Source organism: Aspergillus ruber (genome assembly GCF_000600275.1).
Source record: "Aspergillus ruber CBS 135680 unplaced genomic scaffold scaffold00030, whole genome shotgun sequence".
Lineage (NCBI taxonomy): Eukaryota > Fungi > Ascomycota > Eurotiomycetes > Eurotiales > Aspergillaceae > Aspergillus > Aspergillus ruber.
In genome coordinates this window covers 161334-178779 of record NW_024467326.1, presented here as the reverse complement: position 1 = coordinate 178779, position 17446 = coordinate 161334, and the positions used below count along the sequence as shown (strand labels likewise).

General features: G+C 48.9%; 9 protein-coding genes across 9 annotated transcripts; 5 read left to right on the top strand and 4 right to left on the bottom strand.

Annotated features, from left to right (window-relative positions):
- Nucleotides 1-62: 62 nt before the first annotated feature.
- EURHEDRAFT_380611 (uncharacterized protein) lies at nucleotides 63-644 on the top strand (the record flags this gene model as incomplete). Its single annotated transcript, XM_040779314.1, has 1 exon — nucleotides 63-644. The coding sequence occupies one exon, from the start codon at nucleotides 63-65 to the stop codon at nucleotides 642-644; it is 582 nt and encodes a 193-aa protein (XP_040635636.1).
- Nucleotides 645-765: 121 nt separating this feature from the next.
- EURHEDRAFT_224635 (uncharacterized protein) lies at nucleotides 766-2503 on the top strand. The gene is made up of 2 exons (XM_040778021.1): nucleotides 766-1920; nucleotides 1976-2503. Exons 1-2 carry the CDS (start codon nucleotides 887-889, stop codon nucleotides 2238-2240), a joined length of 1299 nt encoding a protein of 432 aa, XP_040635635.1. The 5' UTR covers nucleotides 766-886; the 3' UTR covers nucleotides 2241-2503.
- A 263-nt stretch (nucleotides 2504-2766) lies between these two features.
- Nucleotides 2767-4490, top strand: EURHEDRAFT_507569 (esterase-like/phytase family protein; the record flags this gene model as incomplete). Its single annotated transcript, XM_040785869.1, has 3 exons — nucleotides 2767-3038; nucleotides 3104-4284; nucleotides 4343-4490. The coding sequence occupies 3 exons, from the start codon at nucleotides 2767-2769 to the stop codon at nucleotides 4429-4431; spliced, it is 1542 nt and encodes a 513-aa protein (XP_040635634.1). The 3' UTR covers nucleotides 4432-4490.
- On the bottom strand, nucleotides 4385-6435 carry EURHEDRAFT_415943 (putative tubulin-specific chaperone c). Its single transcript, XM_040782823.1, has 4 exons — nucleotides 5915-6435; nucleotides 5702-5862; nucleotides 4929-5651; nucleotides 4385-4875 (listed from the first exon to the last, which is right to left on the bottom strand). The coding sequence occupies exons 1-4, from the start codon at nucleotides 6033-6035 to the stop codon at nucleotides 4672-4674; spliced, it is 1209 nt and encodes a 402-aa protein (XP_040635633.1). The 5' UTR covers nucleotides 6036-6435; the 3' UTR covers nucleotides 4385-4671.
- A 193-nt stretch (nucleotides 6436-6628) lies between these two features.
- On the bottom strand, nucleotides 6629-9803 carry EURHEDRAFT_518031 (uncharacterized protein; the record flags this gene model as incomplete). Its single annotated transcript, XM_040786624.1, has 5 exons — nucleotides 6629-7213; nucleotides 7266-7652; nucleotides 7703-8368; nucleotides 8457-9128; nucleotides 9180-9803. 5 exons carry the CDS (start codon nucleotides 9801-9803, stop codon nucleotides 6629-6631), a joined length of 2934 nt encoding a protein of 977 aa, XP_040635632.1.
- A 646-nt stretch (nucleotides 9804-10449) lies between these two features.
- Nucleotides 10450-11398, bottom strand: EURHEDRAFT_415941 (uncharacterized protein). Its single transcript, XM_040782822.1, has 2 exons — nucleotides 10732-11398; nucleotides 10450-10682 (listed from the first exon to the last, which is right to left on the bottom strand). Exons 1-2 carry the CDS (start codon nucleotides 11299-11301, stop codon nucleotides 10551-10553), a joined length of 702 nt encoding a protein of 233 aa, XP_040635631.1. The 5' UTR covers nucleotides 11302-11398; the 3' UTR covers nucleotides 10450-10550.
- A 1360-nt stretch (nucleotides 11399-12758) lies between these two features.
- Nucleotides 12759-14640, top strand: EURHEDRAFT_405608 (S53 family peptidase; the record flags this gene model as incomplete). The annotated part of the gene is made up of 2 exons (XM_040780398.1): nucleotides 12759-14266; nucleotides 14322-14640. The coding sequence occupies 2 exons, from the start codon at nucleotides 12759-12761 to the stop codon at nucleotides 14638-14640; spliced, it is 1827 nt and encodes a 608-aa protein (XP_040635630.1).
- Nucleotides 14641-14865: 225 nt separating this feature from the next.
- Nucleotides 14866-16337, top strand: rpnL (proteasome regulatory particle lid subunit rpnL). The gene is made up of 2 exons (XM_040782821.1): nucleotides 14866-15520; nucleotides 15593-16337. The coding sequence occupies exons 1-2, from the start codon at nucleotides 14954-14956 to the stop codon at nucleotides 15869-15871; spliced, it is 846 nt and encodes a 281-aa protein (XP_040635629.1). The 5' UTR covers nucleotides 14866-14953; the 3' UTR covers nucleotides 15872-16337.
- On the bottom strand, nucleotides 16025-17429 carry EURHEDRAFT_389143 (uncharacterized protein; the record flags this gene model as incomplete). The annotated part of the gene is made up of 2 exons (XM_040779771.1): nucleotides 17126-17429; nucleotides 16025-17057 (listed from the first exon to the last, which is right to left on the bottom strand). Exons 1-2 carry the CDS (start codon nucleotides 17338-17340, stop codon nucleotides 16025-16027), a joined length of 1248 nt encoding a protein of 415 aa, XP_040635628.1. The 5' UTR covers nucleotides 17341-17429.
- Between the last annotated feature and the right edge of the window lie 17 nt (nucleotides 17430-17446).

The window sequence follows — 17446 nt, the reverse complement described above, 5'->3', positions numbered from 1 at the left end:
AACGCTGTAGAAAGTCTGTTACTTGAGAGACTCTCGCTTGATCCCCGCATATACAAGATAAGATGAATGAGGAACGCTATCCGGGCGATTACCATGCTCAAGATGACCCGTCGATATACTGGCAATATCCGAAGAACAATACCTTTACAACGTACCAGGAGCTGGTAGTGAGACCCTATGCGGTTGAGGAACCGCATGATGATGCAGAGGACCATATCTGGGAAACTACGGAGCCAATTCCACAATGGCAGAGAGAACTGGTGGAATCACTGGACGAACTTGCGTGCGAGTCAGATACTAGTGCTCCTTCGTTGAGATCCAGTCCAACGAGAGGCCAGAAGAGAAAGTCCGCCAGCACATCCTCTCAGGATTGTTACCCTGACCAATCGCCGTCATCGGACCCGGACCTTCGATCAGATGACTCCGAACCCGAGACGACCAATATGAGCCCGAAAAGACGGCGTAGAAAGTGCCAGAGCAATCAGTTCAGAGCCAATTTGGATGCTGCTGATGCCGCGTTTCTACCTCACCACAGCCACGGGTTGTCCATGAGCCCCAATTCAGAATCCCAATTTGCAGATACAAGCAGCAGTAATTCCACGAGCAATGGAGCTGCTACCCCCGACGCAATGGACATGAATTGAATTCGAGCAGTACAAGTCGAACGGCGAATGTTGCGCTCCGATTGGCCGCTGTCAGTCTTGTCACGTGACATTACGTCTCGACGTTATCTAAGCATATATGACGTCACACAGTCATATCGCCCTTCGACGTCCATCGGTTTTCTGTTCCATTTCAGGTCAAACGGCTTTGAACACCGGATTCAGGGGACATCAAATAATTTAATTGAACTATCTGTCACGACAATCGCACCTGTCACGCAATAATGGCTGCAACGCGAACTTCGTCCCGCCAGGCCGCCCAGAAGGCTAAGGAAGCGATTACAAGCAGTGCGGAGCCTAGAGGTCAAGGAACTACTGGAACCAAGCGCAAGGGAGCTACCGAAAAATTCCCAGAACCAAAGAAGGGAAAGAAGGACGACCAAGAGCCGAAGAAGGAACCGGAAGAGAGCAAAGAAGTAGACCAGAGAGCGAAGGAGGAACCTCCTAAGTCATCTCATGACAAAGACAAGGTAAAGGAAGAAGATAAGACAGCGGGGGAGGAGAAGGCAGAGAAGGAAAAGGAGAAGAAGGATGAAGAACCAAGCAAGGCTGGTGCAGGTAGGGTCCATATAATCCAGCATTTTGCACACAACATTGAGGCTAACCTATCGCATTTAGAGGCCGATGGAAAGCCCGCTATAGAAGACGAGAAGCCATCCGATGATATTGAAGCCGGAGTCAGGAAATCGCAAGAGAGAGAAGACATCGTGCCATCAAACATACTCGAAAAAGGCATCATTTACTTCTTCTATCGCCCGCGCGTCAATGTTGAAGAACCACATAGCATGAAAGAAGTTGCCCGAAGTTTCGTTGTCCTACGCCCAACACCAATAGGAGCGACAATCGATGAGAAGCAAGGCTCGCTTGAACCTGGTGCGAGTTGTCGCTTGATCATCCTTCCCAAGAAGAAGTTTCCAACATCAGCTAGAGAACGGGATATGGCATTCGTGGAGAAAAGCGGCCAGTCCATGAAAGAGCTGAAGGAAAGTTTCATCTCTGGGGGCAAGTACGAAACCTCGACACGAGGCGAACGCACAGTTGAAGAAGCCAGGCCATATGCTGAAGGGGTATATGCCATCACTTCAACGAAGCGGGCCTCACATCTTGCGTACATCATTACTATTCCCGATGAACTTGGCTCGGTGCAAGAGGATTTCGGTCTTCGTGGACGCGGTAGCTGGATCGTGCAGGCCAAGAACCCTAAATATCCTGGTCCAGCTACTGCGCAGCTTCCCAAGAACCCAGAGTATCCTGAGGAGTAAGACACCTTTTATTCTAGGAGATTTTCGTGCATGACGACTGACAATGATAAGAATCCACGAGAAATTTGCTGATTACCGATGGGTGCCACTGGAACCAGTATTCATCAACTATTCCAACGCGCAGATCCTCATGATCGGTGAAGCGCAAAATGAACTTGGAAAGGCTGCTATTGCGGAGCCTGATGGCAAGAAAGAGGAGCAAGAGCAACCGGGCGAGGAACTGGAGAAGCTCGAGCATGAGAATGAGGAGCGAATTGAAGCTCTGCAGGGTAAGTTACTTCAACTTAGTGATCTCACACGCATGATCACTTACTGATTTCAATAGGCGATGCCACTGTGTACCAAGATTTGGGGTTAGATGCGGAGAATTATCCCCAGGTGCCGACTACTTGGGATGACCTTTCCTAACTCTGCGCTGGAGAATCGCCGGTAAGCTCGTGTACTATTAGGATGCAACGAATGTATTGATATACTACTATACATGTATGTGATAATATCTGACTGCTGTTTAATAAAGGCCTTTCCTTATTTTATATCGGATACTTTGTTCTCAGCCGAAGTTTATTGTCATACTTCGCAGCATTCCATGCTGATATTTACTCCCAGAAAAGGCAATACAATTCTATAATTACTATTCATATCTTTCATATCGTATAAAGTACAAAATTAACCATTCATACAAGCGAGATTCATCTCGTGCTCATCATCCCACACTGACACCATTAACTTCGATCTGCACGTGGGGATTTGATTGGTATATATTTAACAACCCATCGACTAGAACATCCAAAACTCTCATTGTTTCCTATTCTCTCAATTTCAATGCGAAGTTCGAAAAAGTCATGAAACTTTCATCATTGATATCTGCATTACCTCTGGTAGCTGCCTCTACGGCTGCTGCGAAGAATGCCGTGAACCAAACCACCTGCGGAGGCACGACATACACATACAACGAACTAGCCGGATACGGCTTCGTGCCCTCAAACGAAACAGATAAATACGGCGATACACTAGGGGGCTATGGTAGTTCTGCTGCAATTGACCAGTCTTCCTGGCGCAAGACGGGCAATAGTTCGTATGCGGGAGTCGTCTATACTTTGCCAGATCGCGGGTGGTAAGAACCTATTATGTGAAAAACTAATGAACTATATCGCTCAATTGATTGGTTGATGATGACAGGAACACAAACGGAACCCTTAATTTCCAATCCCGCATCCACAAACTCGCCATCTCACTTACCCTCGCCCCCCACGCCTCAGCATCCAACCCCTCAAAACCAAACCTTCATCTGAAATACCTAGACACCATCCTCCTAACCGGCCCAGACGGTGAGCCCACAACCGGTCTCGACGCCGATATCACCGGCTATGCCTCCTACCCAGGTTTCCCCCCACTACCCGTCGCGACATACGAAGGCGATGGCTTCGGAGGCGCAGGACCTGGGGGGAAACGTATCTCAATCGACAGCGAAGGTCTAGCACTAGGTCATGATGGGACGTTCTGGATCTCCGATGAATACGGTCCATATGTGTACAAGTTCGACCACGATGGGAAAATGCTCCTGGCCATTCAACCACCAGACGCTTTCCTCCCCCGGCGCAACGGAAGTATCAGCTTCAACTCTGATTCCGCGCCTATCTACGCGCCTGACAAAATCTCCGTCCCAGAGGATACAGAGACAGGCCGTAATAATAACCAGGGTCTTGAGGCTATCACCATCTCCCCTGACGGAAAGACATTATACACGATGATCCAATCCGCGCTGGACCAAGAGGGCGGGCCAAAAAAACGACATCGTCAACCGGCGCGAATTCTCGAGTATGATATTTCTTCCCCAGATACACCTGTTTACAAACATGAGTACGCCGCATTGCTTCCAAAGTACAGAGACTACACCAAGTCTGCCGATGACAAGAAGGCCTTCCGCGTCGCGAGCCAGTCTGAGATTCATATCCTCCCGTCAGGCGATTTCCTAGTCCTAGCCCGGGACTCGGATTTCGGTAATGGCCAGGAAAACACACGTTCCGTTTACCGACATGCAGATGTCTTCTCTATCTCGAACGCTACGGATCTTAAAGGTTCGAAATACGATTCCGCGAGCGGATCTATCGCATCTAGCAAAGGTGTTTTGAACTCCGGTATCATACCAGTAGAGTACTGTGAGTTCGTGGACTACAATGTCAACTCCGAGTTAGCGAGATTCGGACTGCACAATGGTGGGGAGACGGGTCCTGGGCTTCTGAATGAGAAGTGGGAGAGTTTGGCGCTCGCGCCTGTGGAGCCAGAGTCGAGTTCGTCTGGGAGTGGGAGGGAGTATTTTCTGTTAAGTTTGAGTGATAATGATTTCATGACGCAGGATGGTAAGTACCTTTAACAATATCCGATTGGATTATTATGGTAATGCTAACTTGCCTTTAGGGCATATGAACTTTGGGAGGTTCGATTATGCTGATGAGTCGGGTTACAATCTGGATAACCAAGTCCTTGTTTTCAAGATTTCTTTTTGAGCTTCAGCAGTTTTTGATATTTGATAGGAAACATATTTCATAAATGAAAAATGGAGCGGACATTGGTCATTCTGTAGTACTGATAGAAGTCATCACTGTCGGTTATATATATTTCCAGTAACCCCAATGAACACCAACAAAAACGCCCATCAAGATTAGAATAAAAAATTACCCGTAATATATCAATTAGAATAAAACGAAATCACATGGCATTTTCCCTCTTGCTTTTCCTCAAGACTCTCACTGTATGAGCTTAATAGCCCGCAAGATGTCATCCAGCGACCATCCAGGACCACCGGGGACAATTTCAGCCCAAACACTCTCTGGAACAGCATCTTCAGGACCCAAGAGACTCCAGTTGGGACTGGCTTCAGGTTTGATCCATTCAAAGTCTTCAACTTGGCTCCAGCGGTCTTCGTAGTCTGGGCGGTCGTGGTCGAGGGCCTGATGATGTCTGTTAGCTTTATTCACAACGATATTGGAGGGGAAGGACTCACATATGCCCTAGGCGTGCGCCCGAAACGGACATTAGAGCATCCTTCAATGATGGGATTACTTGTTGAGCTCAAATAGACATCTACATCACGGCAGTCGTGCATGCGGAACTGGCGGCAAGACACCACAATGACGCTATGCTTAACCCCAGTGATATGCGCAGGACCGTTGATCTGCCCGCAGACTAATAAGCTCTCCTTGACATTATTCACGGTCAAGCTAGCATACGGCTTGCCGTTGGCGGTGGGAATGGACATGTCGACGACGCAGTGGCGCAACGAGGTTATAGAAGCAGGAACAGCAGAAGCAGATCCAGAAGCCGGGAGCATGATATGAAGGTCACGGTGGTTATCCACCGATACAGAGGACAAGATATTCGCCGCAAAACCCTTCTGTTCTTTTTCCTTGGGTTTCTCTTCGGTATAACCGACAGAAATGGATGGAACAGAAGTTGGCACAACCTCGGGTCTATGCTGTTGCAAGATATTGTCCGGCTCGTTCAACGGTGTCGAGGGATAGAGAGGAGTGTTATTTGCAGATGAGCCAACTGAGGACGTTCCAGGTGAGCGATACCCGGGGATACCACGACAGCCCTGGAAAGCCATATCAGCTGCGTCAGAGAGAGAGATAGCAGCAGGAGCTCTCTTCGTCTTGAAGCTAAATTTCGAGCGCGGCTCAACGACGGCACGAGTCTCTGCTAGCTTGTCTTGGAGTGCTTTAATAGCCTGGACGCTTGTCAACATATGTCAATAGGGTCAATGCCAGATTCACCTACCTCTGCATATATCCGCTGATCATAGGTTGGAATATAACTCGCCGCATCCTTGACCTCGTTGGACAATCGTGCAATTCCAGCTAGACAGTGGTCTGTAGCATCAGTCCGCTCTCCGCCTACCAGCGATGTATCCGCCAGACGTTCCATCTGCTCCTGGAGTGCTAACTCGAGTCAGCTTACTGAAACCAATAGCTAATCTGATAAGGTACCAACCAGTGATCTCATGCTGGAAGTAGCGGAAAAACCGTTCCTTGAGCGGGATCTCGGCTCTCAGGATGGTCTGGCTCTCGGCCTGCGACAGCCGGCGCGGTTGTTCGAGCTCGGGTATGGACATGGTGTCTGTAACAGAGTGTAGTGCTTTATCAACGGGGTATGCTAGGGGACGAGGCCGGTAGATGTAAGATAATCTGAGGGAGAATGTATTGATGACGTCGATCCGGTGTCAGTCGGTTAGCCAATTTTACGTAGCCGGAGTATCAGTTGAGAATGTGGTTTAGATAGAGAAGACAATGGCAGCGATTCTCCCCGGTTCACAGCTGAGAAAAGAGGGGCAATGGTCTAGATATGGACAGTTATTATTGATGCCAATCAGGCAATCGGCGGGGTTGGTCAGGAGGAACTGATTCTCTGCAGAATCAAACCACACTGGGTATGGGAATAAACTCAGTATCTATCAAGAAGTAGTAGATTAGGCTCTCAAATAGCTTTATCACAAGACAATAAAAGATCAGAAAACAACTGCTATTTCTCGATGACGATAGTGACGTCGTCCACAAAGCGGGGGCCGGGGATTATTTTCTCCGGAAGATCTTCCGTTTTGGCATGTCGTCGCCTGAGGTAGTCAGTCCTATCGAGAACTATATGTCGACCTGTAGACTAACATGTACTATTTCTACAACTAGACGCTAAATACAATCATAATAACAATTAATTCGACGCAAGCTCCGGTAAATCAGGCCTGAGGCTAATTGACGGACCCCTTTTCTCCACAACAGGACTGGACGGCACACCAATCCTCGGTGACTGCGTCCTTGAGCTTGCATTTGGTGTCCGCTCTGCCATCAGACGCTCAAGGTCAGCCCGAAGGTCGTAATCGCTGATCGTCTCGCCATTATCATTTAGTCGAACTGTCCGGAGCATGAGCTTTTCGTCCTTCACCCAGAATACCAGGAGGATGTTTTCTTGAAGAAATGAAAGTAGTAACTTCCCGGGTCTGAAGGCCGATGAGGTTATTTTGGAGGAGGCTTTCTTAATTCGAATAGGGCTAAATGGTCCGTCTGATTTGTAGTCGCATATATATATCTCGTTGAGGCAGTTTGCGAATGCATATCGCAAGCCGGAGGGAGATTGAGCAGCATGAAGAATCTTGGTGCTGAATGAGGAGCCAGTGGCTTGCCCATTAGATGTTGAAAACAAGAGAGGGTATTCTTTATTCGAAAAGGCTGTGAGGAATATAGAGTTATGAAGACTGTTATAGAACGCGCCAGTAAGGCTTCCGTCAATCGATGTATTCTATGCTGTTAGCAATTGCGATAGTTAATGTAAACAGAGGGCATGAACTTACTTTAAGAGAATAAAAGCCGCCCTTTGCAATATTCCATACATCTGTATCGCGGTGCCACACATCGAAGTATACAGATTGACTCTCAAGACGAGCAAGGACAAGACCATTTCCATCAGCGGAGAATGCGATCTTTCGATGAGTAGCTGCTTTCTCCTGGGCCCATCTAGGGCTTTCATTGACGGCAACTTTCTGAATGGACCTAGCTTCCAGGTCGTAAATGTTCCCGAGTTCATAGACGTGGACTTGGTTCTCAAGTATAAATGCAATATGCCTATCATCACGGGACATAGTCATACAGTTGGAGGGAAGAGAAAGACCTGGAGTGTCAATGGTTACAAGGGCTTCTGCACAGACGCCATTGGGCCCAAATATAAGGAGCTCATAATGCTAGAGCAAGTCAGTATCAGCTTGGACATCGAAACAACCAGGGTGAATACCTGTCCCACCGAGGAAATAACAGCGCAGCGCAGCTCTCCTGCTGCAACACACTGTACGCCCGAGACATCATATCTTAGTGCTTCGGGCTTTTGTCCATCTATAGTCGGTATATCAAAACGCGATATGCAACTGCTATCCTCGCCCCAGAAAAATAGACTCTTGCCACTGGAGGAGAAGCAGAATTTGGGTTGGCGTGACAGCCGCTGTTCTCTCAACAGACCTTTTCGAATTGACGACGCCCGACGAACAGGAAGAGCTAGCTTGACGCCCTTCAGCTCCCTGGACAAAGACTTGACCGTCTGCTTCTGCTGGCTCTTGTCTAACCAGGGCGCGGAGAGGTGGTTCAGCGAGCTCGCCATCGCATATAGAGATTGACTGCTTTTCATCTTCGGCATACTGGTATTTGGGGACGATGGTTTCGAGTCACCAAAACCAACAGAACGACGGGTGGAATGGCTCATAGAGCTTGATCGGGAGGCTGTACGTCCGGATATTGATCCAAAGGCTGATCGTCGGCTGAGAGTACTTCCTGATTCGGAACCATTTTGTATCGCACTTGATAGTTGTTCCAGCGGTTCTATAATCCGAGCGTGTTGGATTCTCGTGCCTTCAGGGCAGAGTGGACAAGAAGCGTCGATTGAGAGGAGTTCTGGTATTGTCTGAAGCTGTTATATGAAGTTAACTCCAGGAATCTAGCACGCCGTGTGAGATAGGACATGAGACTTGAGCCAAGCTTCTTGAGATATGACTTACATCGTCGATATCGCTCCCGGTCCTCGTCAACTGTTCCTCTAACAATACCTTCGGAACTGGATGGACAAAGGGACAGTCCACTACATATATGACACCGACCTTATCTGCTTCGTTAGCTTGCCTTTCCATTTCAGTAGGCGACGAGGTGTGTAGCCACTGTGTCAAATGCCGTTGATACTCGTGCGACACGGCTTCTAGTTCACCGTTGCAGTCCCACAGTTGCACCCTGCGATTGATGAGCCACCTTACAAAGTGGCTTAGAGAGCAATCTAACTCATTCCTGAAGCCGGCCATCTGGTTCCACGCATCTCTGACCTTGCGTGTTTGCAATGGCGGGTTTCCATCCCCTGTTTGACTCAGGATGATAGTTGCAAGAATCTTGAGCGCTGGTTTATCTGCTTGTCCATCTGCTGCGGCTAAGATGGTTCTTGCCAACCTCTTCCTGGCATCTCCTGTCTGGACAAATGCCCCTTCGATGTTGGACGTCGTGTACAAGTCCCCTTGCTGTTGGGGTATTCGGCGGGAGTCAACATGGCATTGAATAAGTGCGGATTCGGCCGCCCATGATGTATCAAATAGTGTCCAAAATGACGAGGTATGATCCGGTCCTTTCCCGACGATGCCAGTTAGGAGATCGGTAATATGCGTCTCGGGTACACTAGGAAAAGGGTACTATGCGGAGTTAGTTGACACGAAAATAGCAAAGATGCAGGGTATACTCACGAGTCCCGAGTTAAATGACGGAAGAAGACGCCTTCCAGAGGCTGCCAAAGGGCTCTGACCGTGTGATGTATCTGCGCCGCCTCCAATATCATTGATAGCTCTCGGCAAAAGCATGTTGACCAAATAGCTCTCCTCATTCGACAAACCCGGATGTTGCCATGCCATCTTCATCGCGCGCTCCAAATTAGATCTCATCTCAGCATGTAAGGATTCCCCCCGCAACAACAACAATCTGACACCTGCAAGCACAGCCTCCGCCATGAAATACCGGTACTGCGCACGATCACAGATCCCAGCCGCCGTCATGGGTAACAATTCTGCCTTGGCTCGAATCAGGTACATGAGGGTCGAGTAGATAGTCTCCGATGGTAGAAGATATGGGAGCAGGCTCTGGGGACATTCGCGAACGCTGGCTAGGCCTTGTAAATAGGACCGTTGTAGATCGAAGATTGCCTTGATCCAAAATACCATGCGCACCAACGGCTCGACATCCGCAACCAGTCCATTTTGCACTTGAGAAACGGCCAGTTGCGCAGCATGGTCTCCTATGATCTCTCGGAGGATGTTGGAAATATCAGTGCGACCTAACTGTTCCCACACAGCCGCCACTAGTGGATGTGACATGGAGACAGAGAGGAGAAGGAAGAAGAGGGAGAGAAATAGGGCGAATACTACTAGGTGGTTGGTTTTTTTTTTTTTTTTTTCTTCAGCAACTCATCCCCTGGCAGCAATAGAGATGAGATATAACCTGGGAGTTCCTCGCATGGACGCTGACAGTGAGGCATAAGAGTAGGAAAAGAGAAAACGGGATTAGGCTGACGAGAGGAATTTCTGTCCTTCTGCACGAATGCGTGTTGGACAATCAACCCCGCTAGACGCCCGGTACAGCAGTAGACGCAAGGGCCGTTTCAACAGCAGTAGCCAGGGAGACAGGAAATGAGCTTCGTTTTGGCAAAATCGACTGGGGAGATTTCAAAAGGAAAGAGCTTCGGTGCTCATCATTCCGGGGAAGTCTTTGTCTCGCTGCGTTTGTTCTATTGCTTCCGTTTCTTTGAACTCGGAGACGGAGTAGCATTGACGGGAAAGAGGACATGCTGCTAATGTCAATTATTTCTCTTCTATGAACAGATTCGAGATTCTCTTTCTGTTTCGGGTGTAACTGGATAGTATGAGTCTAGCGACGGTTGTTGTGAAGAAGACGGAAACATGCATCGTTGGACTTTAATTAAGCGCGTTCTTACGGATCAATCTGATGGACCCTCGGGTGATACACCACGGAAAGATACCATGTCAAAGAGCATGATCAGTCAGATCTAATTTGTTTGTTATCTTATGTCTATCGTGACCCTATTTATTATACAATTGCATAAATCATTTATTATGTGCTGTATGAATCACTTCTGTTGGATCAGCATCCTCCGACTTCTTTCCATTGAATGAGTGCGACGATGGATAACTGGAATTGTACAGATTCTCAGCCAGGAAAATCGTAATGGCCGACGCCTGTGAGTGAGTTAATGGGTGGACAATCATAGAGCGTGCTTGAACATACCAGCGAAAGGTCCATCCCCTCTGCGACTTCCACCTCCCATGAGATGCGCTTCCCTGGTATATACACGGCGACCATATCTGCCAACTTCGTCCTCATCACCAGAGCACCGTTAAAATAGACATGCGTCCACTTCTTCCAAACATCCTGCCCGCGCACTTCGAGCATCACCTCCTCTCCGTCCGCAGCAGCATTTGCAAGATAGATATCGCATTTGTCCTTGAAAACACTTGACCTGGGCGCAAGCGTGGCCAATGGACGGTCCTCATCGCCAGGAATCTCAATGAAGAATGTCACGCCGGCTGCTTTCCGACGAAGGTCAAACAGGGGGAGACCGATGGCATCACGGAAGATCCGTCGCTGACTCCATGATGTAAGTTTGCCGTCGACAGTGAATAGCACCGGTGACTCTGAGCCCTTGGAAGAGCTGGCGCCTTCAGGCGCGACGGTTGTGACTTTGTAATCAACCCCGGTCCGATTAATGTGTTTGATGCGGAGTGTAGTGGGGGCCGAGGCGATGTGCTCTGGGCGAAGAGCGATAGGTTGTTTGAGTAGCGCGAGTTCTGTTGCCATGATTGAATATTAGTGCTATACTATAACGGCTTGGGATGCACATGTGAAAATTGCCGGCAAAAGAAATTCCGTGTTCTTGCTTTTATTGGGATTTTCCTCCTTCCGAGCCTCGTATTTCCTCACTGCCCCGCGTCTAGCAGATCTTCCATAGCCACATGGCTTAGTGGACAATACCATCCAAATTCGTATGTGACTTCAAATATTCCTTTAAATTGCTGCCACGTAGGCTCAGAAAATGACTTCAGGCTGAGATGCATATTCCAAGCATTATGTGCTGGTGCATGGTTTGGTGGATGGTCCACATCTTCACGAATAACTCCCGTACTTAAACTGTTGCGTAGCACAGCAACCCGGCAACTCCTGAGGCAAGCGTGCTGCGTGCATAGTCCTCGTGACCGGGGCCCGCGGGTGAGTCTGCATTGGGTTGGACCACCAGGCTGCGGAGTATGAACAAGCGAACGGCGGGGTGTTTCAGGCGCAGTTCTGGGATCAACCAGGCCTTGGCATTGTATGAAATATGGGAGTATTCAATATTGTAATGCACGCGTACTCTATGCAACCGTGAAGGATAAGCCAAGGTCATCAGCTGATTCTTGGGTTTCAGATACTGTCAGAAATGCGAAAAGGATCCTCCCAAACCAAGCCACGCAATATACGTCATTCCTTCCCATGTGAGTCCAGAGACTGGTGTCTGATGTCTTACCACATTGCACTAGTGTATTCCCAACACAGCAGCTTGTTTCCAGATGCGGCAGCATATCGGCAAATAGACCCAAGGCAGCCAATAAGAACGCGGCCTAGCCCACTTAATTGCCCTTTTGGCGTGGCAAAAAAATCTCCATTGCCATTTTGGGGTTTCCAATGGAGCATTGTCAGTTGGGCCGGATATCTCAGCTTTGTGATTCAAGATGCTATTGCACTCACGTTCCAGGTTGACAATGTCAGAGATGGGGAACATAGAAGAGCGTTCAGATCTCAAAACATGTGGTATTACCCTTGGTTGCTGGTACCCCAGTCGATGGCCCTTGGGGTCAATTTTCGTGACGTTTACTTGGAGTAGACTCGTATCCCGATGTCCCGATATCCCGCTATCCCGGTTATGCGAGACCAGAATCCAAGGTCCAGCATGTCCTGACTAACACAGAGTAGCGCTTGACAAGCAACGGAAAGCTTGGGGTAGGACATCATATCCCGCGAATTGCCGGTCGAGCAAACCCTAACCTGATTTGCCTCTAATCAATGGCTGTTTTTAGAGATTTCCCCGATTCTAAGATTTTTGTGTGGTACCCAGTCGGTATTTTTCTGGATCTTTCTTCATGAATTTGCCTCGCCATCTAGTATATACGGGGTGGCACTCCTGTCATTCCTTTGGCATACATTTGACATACATTCTTTCGTTTACTCCGAAGTTTGCTTCATACCTAACCTGTTGAGATCTGCATATTTTGGATATCTCGATGGTTTCATTTGCTTTCTTGTGGAGGCCTATGTGCCTTTTCCTTTCATGCTCACAGACTACTTTCCCGGAGAAGTCTAGTCATCAAATCGTCGAACAGCTTTATGGCGTGCCAGACGGCTGGACAGAAAATGGCGTGCCCTCACCATCAGCGCCGATAAAGTTTCACATGGCAGTAAACAACGACAGAATGGCAGAGTTCGAGCAAAGGGTCATCGATATCGCTACTCCTGATCATCAGCTCTATGGCCAGTTTATGACACGCGATGAGGTCGGAGATTTTCTGCGTCCATCAGATGATACTGTGGATAGGATTATTGCATGGATGAAATCGGAGCGTGTGCCCAACAAATCAATCGAGAGACATGCGAATTTGATCACATTCACGGTCCCTGTGTCTCAGGCGGAGGATATGCTCAAGACACGGTTCCACAGCTTCCGCAACGATGTTAGCCAGGAAACCACAATTAGGACGCTGCAATATTCCGTGCCACAAGATATCCGTGATTCTGTTCAAATGATCCAGCCGACGATCAAATTTGGACAATCCAGTGCCCAGGGTGCTCAGGAAAACCAACCAGACCAGGAGCTTGTTGCTACACGCTTCGATGACTTGAATGTCAACTGCTCAACCACTGTCACCACCAAATGCCTCCGGAGGTTGTATGGTATCTATGATACTGAAGCGAAACCAGATCCACGAAACAAGCTTGGTGTGTCTGGATTTTTGGATCAATACGCCCGCTACGACGATTTCCACACCTTTATGCGCACTTACGAACCCGATCACACTGATGCCAATTTCAGCGTGGTTTCGATCAATGGTGGCCGCAACGATCAGAACTCTTCTTTTAGCAGTACTGAGGCAAGCATGGACATTCAGTACGCGGCGGCACTTGCCTATAACACCGATACAACATATTACACAACAGGAGGCCGTGGCCCCTTTGTGCCAGAGGTCGACCAACCCAACGTGGGTAGTTCTGCCAACGAGCCCTACCTGGAGCAACTCCACTATCTTCTCAACCTCCCAGACGAGGATCTTCCTGCTGTTCTGTCAACCTCATACGGTGAATATGAGCAGATTATCCCCGCATCTTACGCAAACATCACCTGTAACATGTACGCCCAGCTCGGAGCACGTGGAGTTTCGGTGATTTTTGCAAGTGGTGACTCTGGGGTTGGGGGATCCTGCGTGTCCAATGACGGCACCGGACGGACAAGATTCATGCCAACCTTCCCAGCCACGTGCCCTTTTGTCACATCTGTCGGTGGAACGTTTGGGGTTAACCCAGAGAAGGCTGTTGGTTTCTCTGGGGGTGGTTTCTCGGAATACTTCCGACGTCCGGCATACCAGGATGAGAGCGTTCACGGCTATCTCGATCAACTGGGTGACAAGTGGGAAGGCTTGTACAACCCAGAAGGAAGAGGATTACCTGACGTTGCTGCCCAAGCCAGGGGCTTCGTCTTTGTAGACCATGGTTATTTCACGAAGCTTGGTGGCACAAGGTTTGTCTTCCAATCCTAGGTCTTAGATGAGAAACAAGCTAACAGATGTCTCTAGTGCTGCCGCGCCTGTCTTTGCAGCTATCGTCTCCCGTCTGAATGCCGCTCGTTTAGGGCGAGGACAAGGCAGAATGGGTTTCCTTAACCCGTGGCTCTACTCGCTCAACCATACGGGTCTTACAGACATCTTGGATGGAGGATCAGTTGGTTGCACCGGATACTCCGATGTTGGTGGCCGTGCATCAATCGTGCCACACGCTAGCTGGAATGCCACACCTGGTTGGGATCCTGTCACTGGCTTGGGGACCCCAGATTTGAATACTCTCATTAAAGTCGCGTGTTCAGGGCACATGATGAGAAATGATAACACTCATTGAAGGCTAAAGTATAATTCGATAATATGTATATACCCCATAAGTAGACGAATTCGCATCGAATTAGCCTGCCAGGGTTCCCCAGAATGTAAAATCCCCAGTATCAAGTACGAAGCATAGTTAAGACCTATGGGAGTCGCCCAAAAGGACATGGAAATCCACGTGACTCACCGCCTGCCAGAGCTTCGCCATGAGCTGCGCCGACAACGTCAGAACACCTTCTCGCCCAAGTATCCTCTCACGTTTCAACCCCGTCTATCATCGTTAATCTTTACTTCTTCCTTTTCCTTTAAATCGCTCTTCAGAATACCTTACCATGTCTGATCTTCGGTCAATCGTCCCAGAGCTCCGCAACGCTCTGGACCGCAACCAACTCGACGCAGCCAACAACCTCCTCAGCCGCGCAAAGCGATCCCTCCTGCTGGAAAATGCCTTGATCCCGACTACCTCGACATCTCCCCAGCTGATCTCCTTGGCCCGCGAGGTGCTTGAATTTGGCGCTATCGCTTCAATCAGACAGACCGATGCAGATGCGTTCACGAGATACTACCAACAGCTACAGCCGTTCTATGACCTGGAGAGACATGCGTCGACGCCCGGAGCGAGCGCAGGGAACGTGGACCTTAGCACTAGTCAGCGGAGCAAGATTACAGGGTTGTATTTGCTGCTCTTGCTGAGTTCGGGTAATAGCACTAACTTCCACACCGTGTTGGAGGGACTGGTCGAGGAGGCTAGTTTGAATGGAAAGAGTGTTGAGGATGACCCGTATATCAAGTATCCTGTTGAGTTGGAGAGGAACTTGATGGAAGGGAGCTACGATAAGGTGTGGAGGGAGACTAAATCGGAGAGAGTGCCGTCGGAGGATTTCGGATTGTTCTCGAACGTATGTTTGCTTGACGGATGTCTATCTGTTTTATGGACGGGGAAAAGGCGCTAATGTAATAATCTTCAACAGGTCCTTGTCGGAACCATTCGCAGCGAAATTGCAGACTGCTCCGAGAAAGCCTACCCATCCCTGCCCATTTTCAACGCCAAGAACCTTCTCTTCCTTGAATCTGAAGGCGCTGTTATTGAGTTCGCCCAGCAACGTGGTTGGATCCTTCGTGATGGTCGGATACACTTCCCTGTCGAGCCGGAGCAGGCTGCCCGATCCGAGAAGGACATCTTGGTGGCCAGCAGCACTGTGATTGAAAACACGATAGGCTATGCCCGGGAGTTGGAGACAATCGTTTAATTTACTGTCTATACGGTTGTTATCGTTCTATCCAATTTCGGTCGTGGCTGTATTTCTATCTCTTTCTTGCATTATGATCTAATCGAGCGTATTTCATGACAATCTATCACGATAATTTTGGTGCCGTTTATATCCAAAACATATCTCGCCAGATTATACATTCACTCTCCATAAACACACGCGACGGTCATAGAAACTGGAAGATAGGCAGAGCAATTCAGACTTTTCCCCTCCGATTCCCTGACCCCCCTTCCATACATCAGACGCATAATTCATACTTTCATGTTCCGTAAACTCAGCAAGAACCTCGATGTTCCACTGATGTTCCCCGTCACCCGTGATTTTCACCACTCTTGTTCCGCCGTGCATACAGCTGGCGAGAACCATGAATTGCCATTCTTGCGGTCCAGTCCCCGTGAGGAAGGTCATACCTTTCACGCTAAGTGGCTGTAAGCGCCATACACCACCGCCCAGAGACAATTCAGCAAGAACATTCCCCCTCCTAGTTGCATGATAGATTCTCAGATGCTCATCGTAGGATCCTGTAAGGAGGAGAGGAGAATCTTCAACCATCGGGAAGGGAAGGGGGAGAATAGCGGTCACCCCAGATGTATGATGGCGGGCACGGTCATCATAGTCTAACAAAACAGGGGGCATGCCCCGTCCGTCATCATCCCCATCACTCAAATTCTCCACGTCAAAGCGACGCGTATGTAAAGAGCCAAAATCATCTCCTGTGAATAAGAAAGGTACTCTAGGCGCGGGGCTATCCGTCTCTTGTTCTTCGCCATCGTGAAAGGTAGCCAACGCAATGAACCATACTTCAATCATTTGCCTCGCGCTAAACATGCCCAAGTCGGCAACCTTATCCGATTCCGTGATATCGCCATTAGTCCCGAATACGGTTGTTCGGCCGTCTGAGAATGTAACGGCAAACCCGTCCGCCTTTTCCTGTGTAAGCCAGTGTTCGGGTGTCCATGCCAGAAATAATGCGGGAATCGACAGGTCTTCGTGAACGGAAATGGTCCATATCGGGGTAATCGCTTCATCTACGGACGATGCCAGCGACACCTTGAATAATGCCACGCAACCGGAGCTTCCGGCAATGGCCAGCAGCGTGGGATCTCTAGGATGGAAATGTAGGTCGAAAACGGCGTAGGGCAGAGGTAATCGTTGGATGCATGATCTATATCCATACCGGTTAGTCGCGCTGCTAACGAGCAAACAGGGTATCGACGTTCTTTTTCCCCTTACAACGTATTGGCAATAGGGTCAATCTTCCACAACTGCAGGCTCCCAGTCTTAGTCTGCTGTACGTCTCCTTCGTCTTCACCATCTCTCGTCTCCGAGAGCAGATACGTGCCTATCACGACATAGTCCGGCGCCGCGGGACAGAACTGAAGACAACTCGGGGGTTGGTCGAGGAAGACGGTGGAGGCGGATTTGGGACGTTGAATTGCGGATTCCATTATGGAAGTGTATAGAATGTTATTAATATACACCGTATAGACCTCATCTCCTCTGCTCCCATGGCTCGCAAAAGGGGAAAATCGAGAACCTTGGGCGGTGAGAATT

Bases quoted from the DNA above. Each gene is read 5' to 3' on its own strand.
- EURHEDRAFT_224635 (XM_040778021.1), top strand. From the start codon at position 887: ATGGCTGCAACGCGAACTTCGTCCCGCCAGGCCGCCCAGAAGGCTAAG. The intron at 1,921-1,975 runs GTAAGACACCTT...GACAATGATAAG, and splicing joins AACCCAGAGTATCCTGAGGA to AATCCACGAGAAATTTGCTG.
- EURHEDRAFT_415941 (XM_040782822.1), bottom strand. From the start codon at position 11,301: ATGGCAACAGAACTCGCGCTACTCAAACAACCTATCGCTCTTCGCCCA. The intron at 10,683-10,731 runs GTATGTTCAAGC...ACTCACTCACAG, and splicing joins AGGGGATGGACCTTTCGCTG to GCGTCGGCCATTACGATTTT.
- rpnL (XM_040782821.1), top strand. From the start codon at position 14,954: ATGTCTGATCTTCGGTCAATCGTCCCAGAGCTCCGCAACGCTCTGGAC. The intron at 15,521-15,592 runs GTATGTTTGCTT...AATCTTCAACAG, and splicing joins ATTTCGGATTGTTCTCGAAC to GTCCTTGTCGGAACCATTCG.
- EURHEDRAFT_415943 (XM_040782823.1), bottom strand. From the start codon at position 6,035: ATGTCCATACCCGAGCTCGAACAACCGCGCCGGCTGTCGCAGGCCGAG. The intron at 5,863-5,914 runs GTTGGTACCTTA...GACTCGAGTTAG, and splicing joins CTTCCAGCATGAGATCACTG to CACTCCAGGAGCAGATGGAA. The intron at 5,652-5,701 runs GTAGGTGAATCT...ACAAGCGTCCAG, and splicing joins ATCAGCGGATATATGCAGAG to GCTATTAAAGCACTCCAAGA.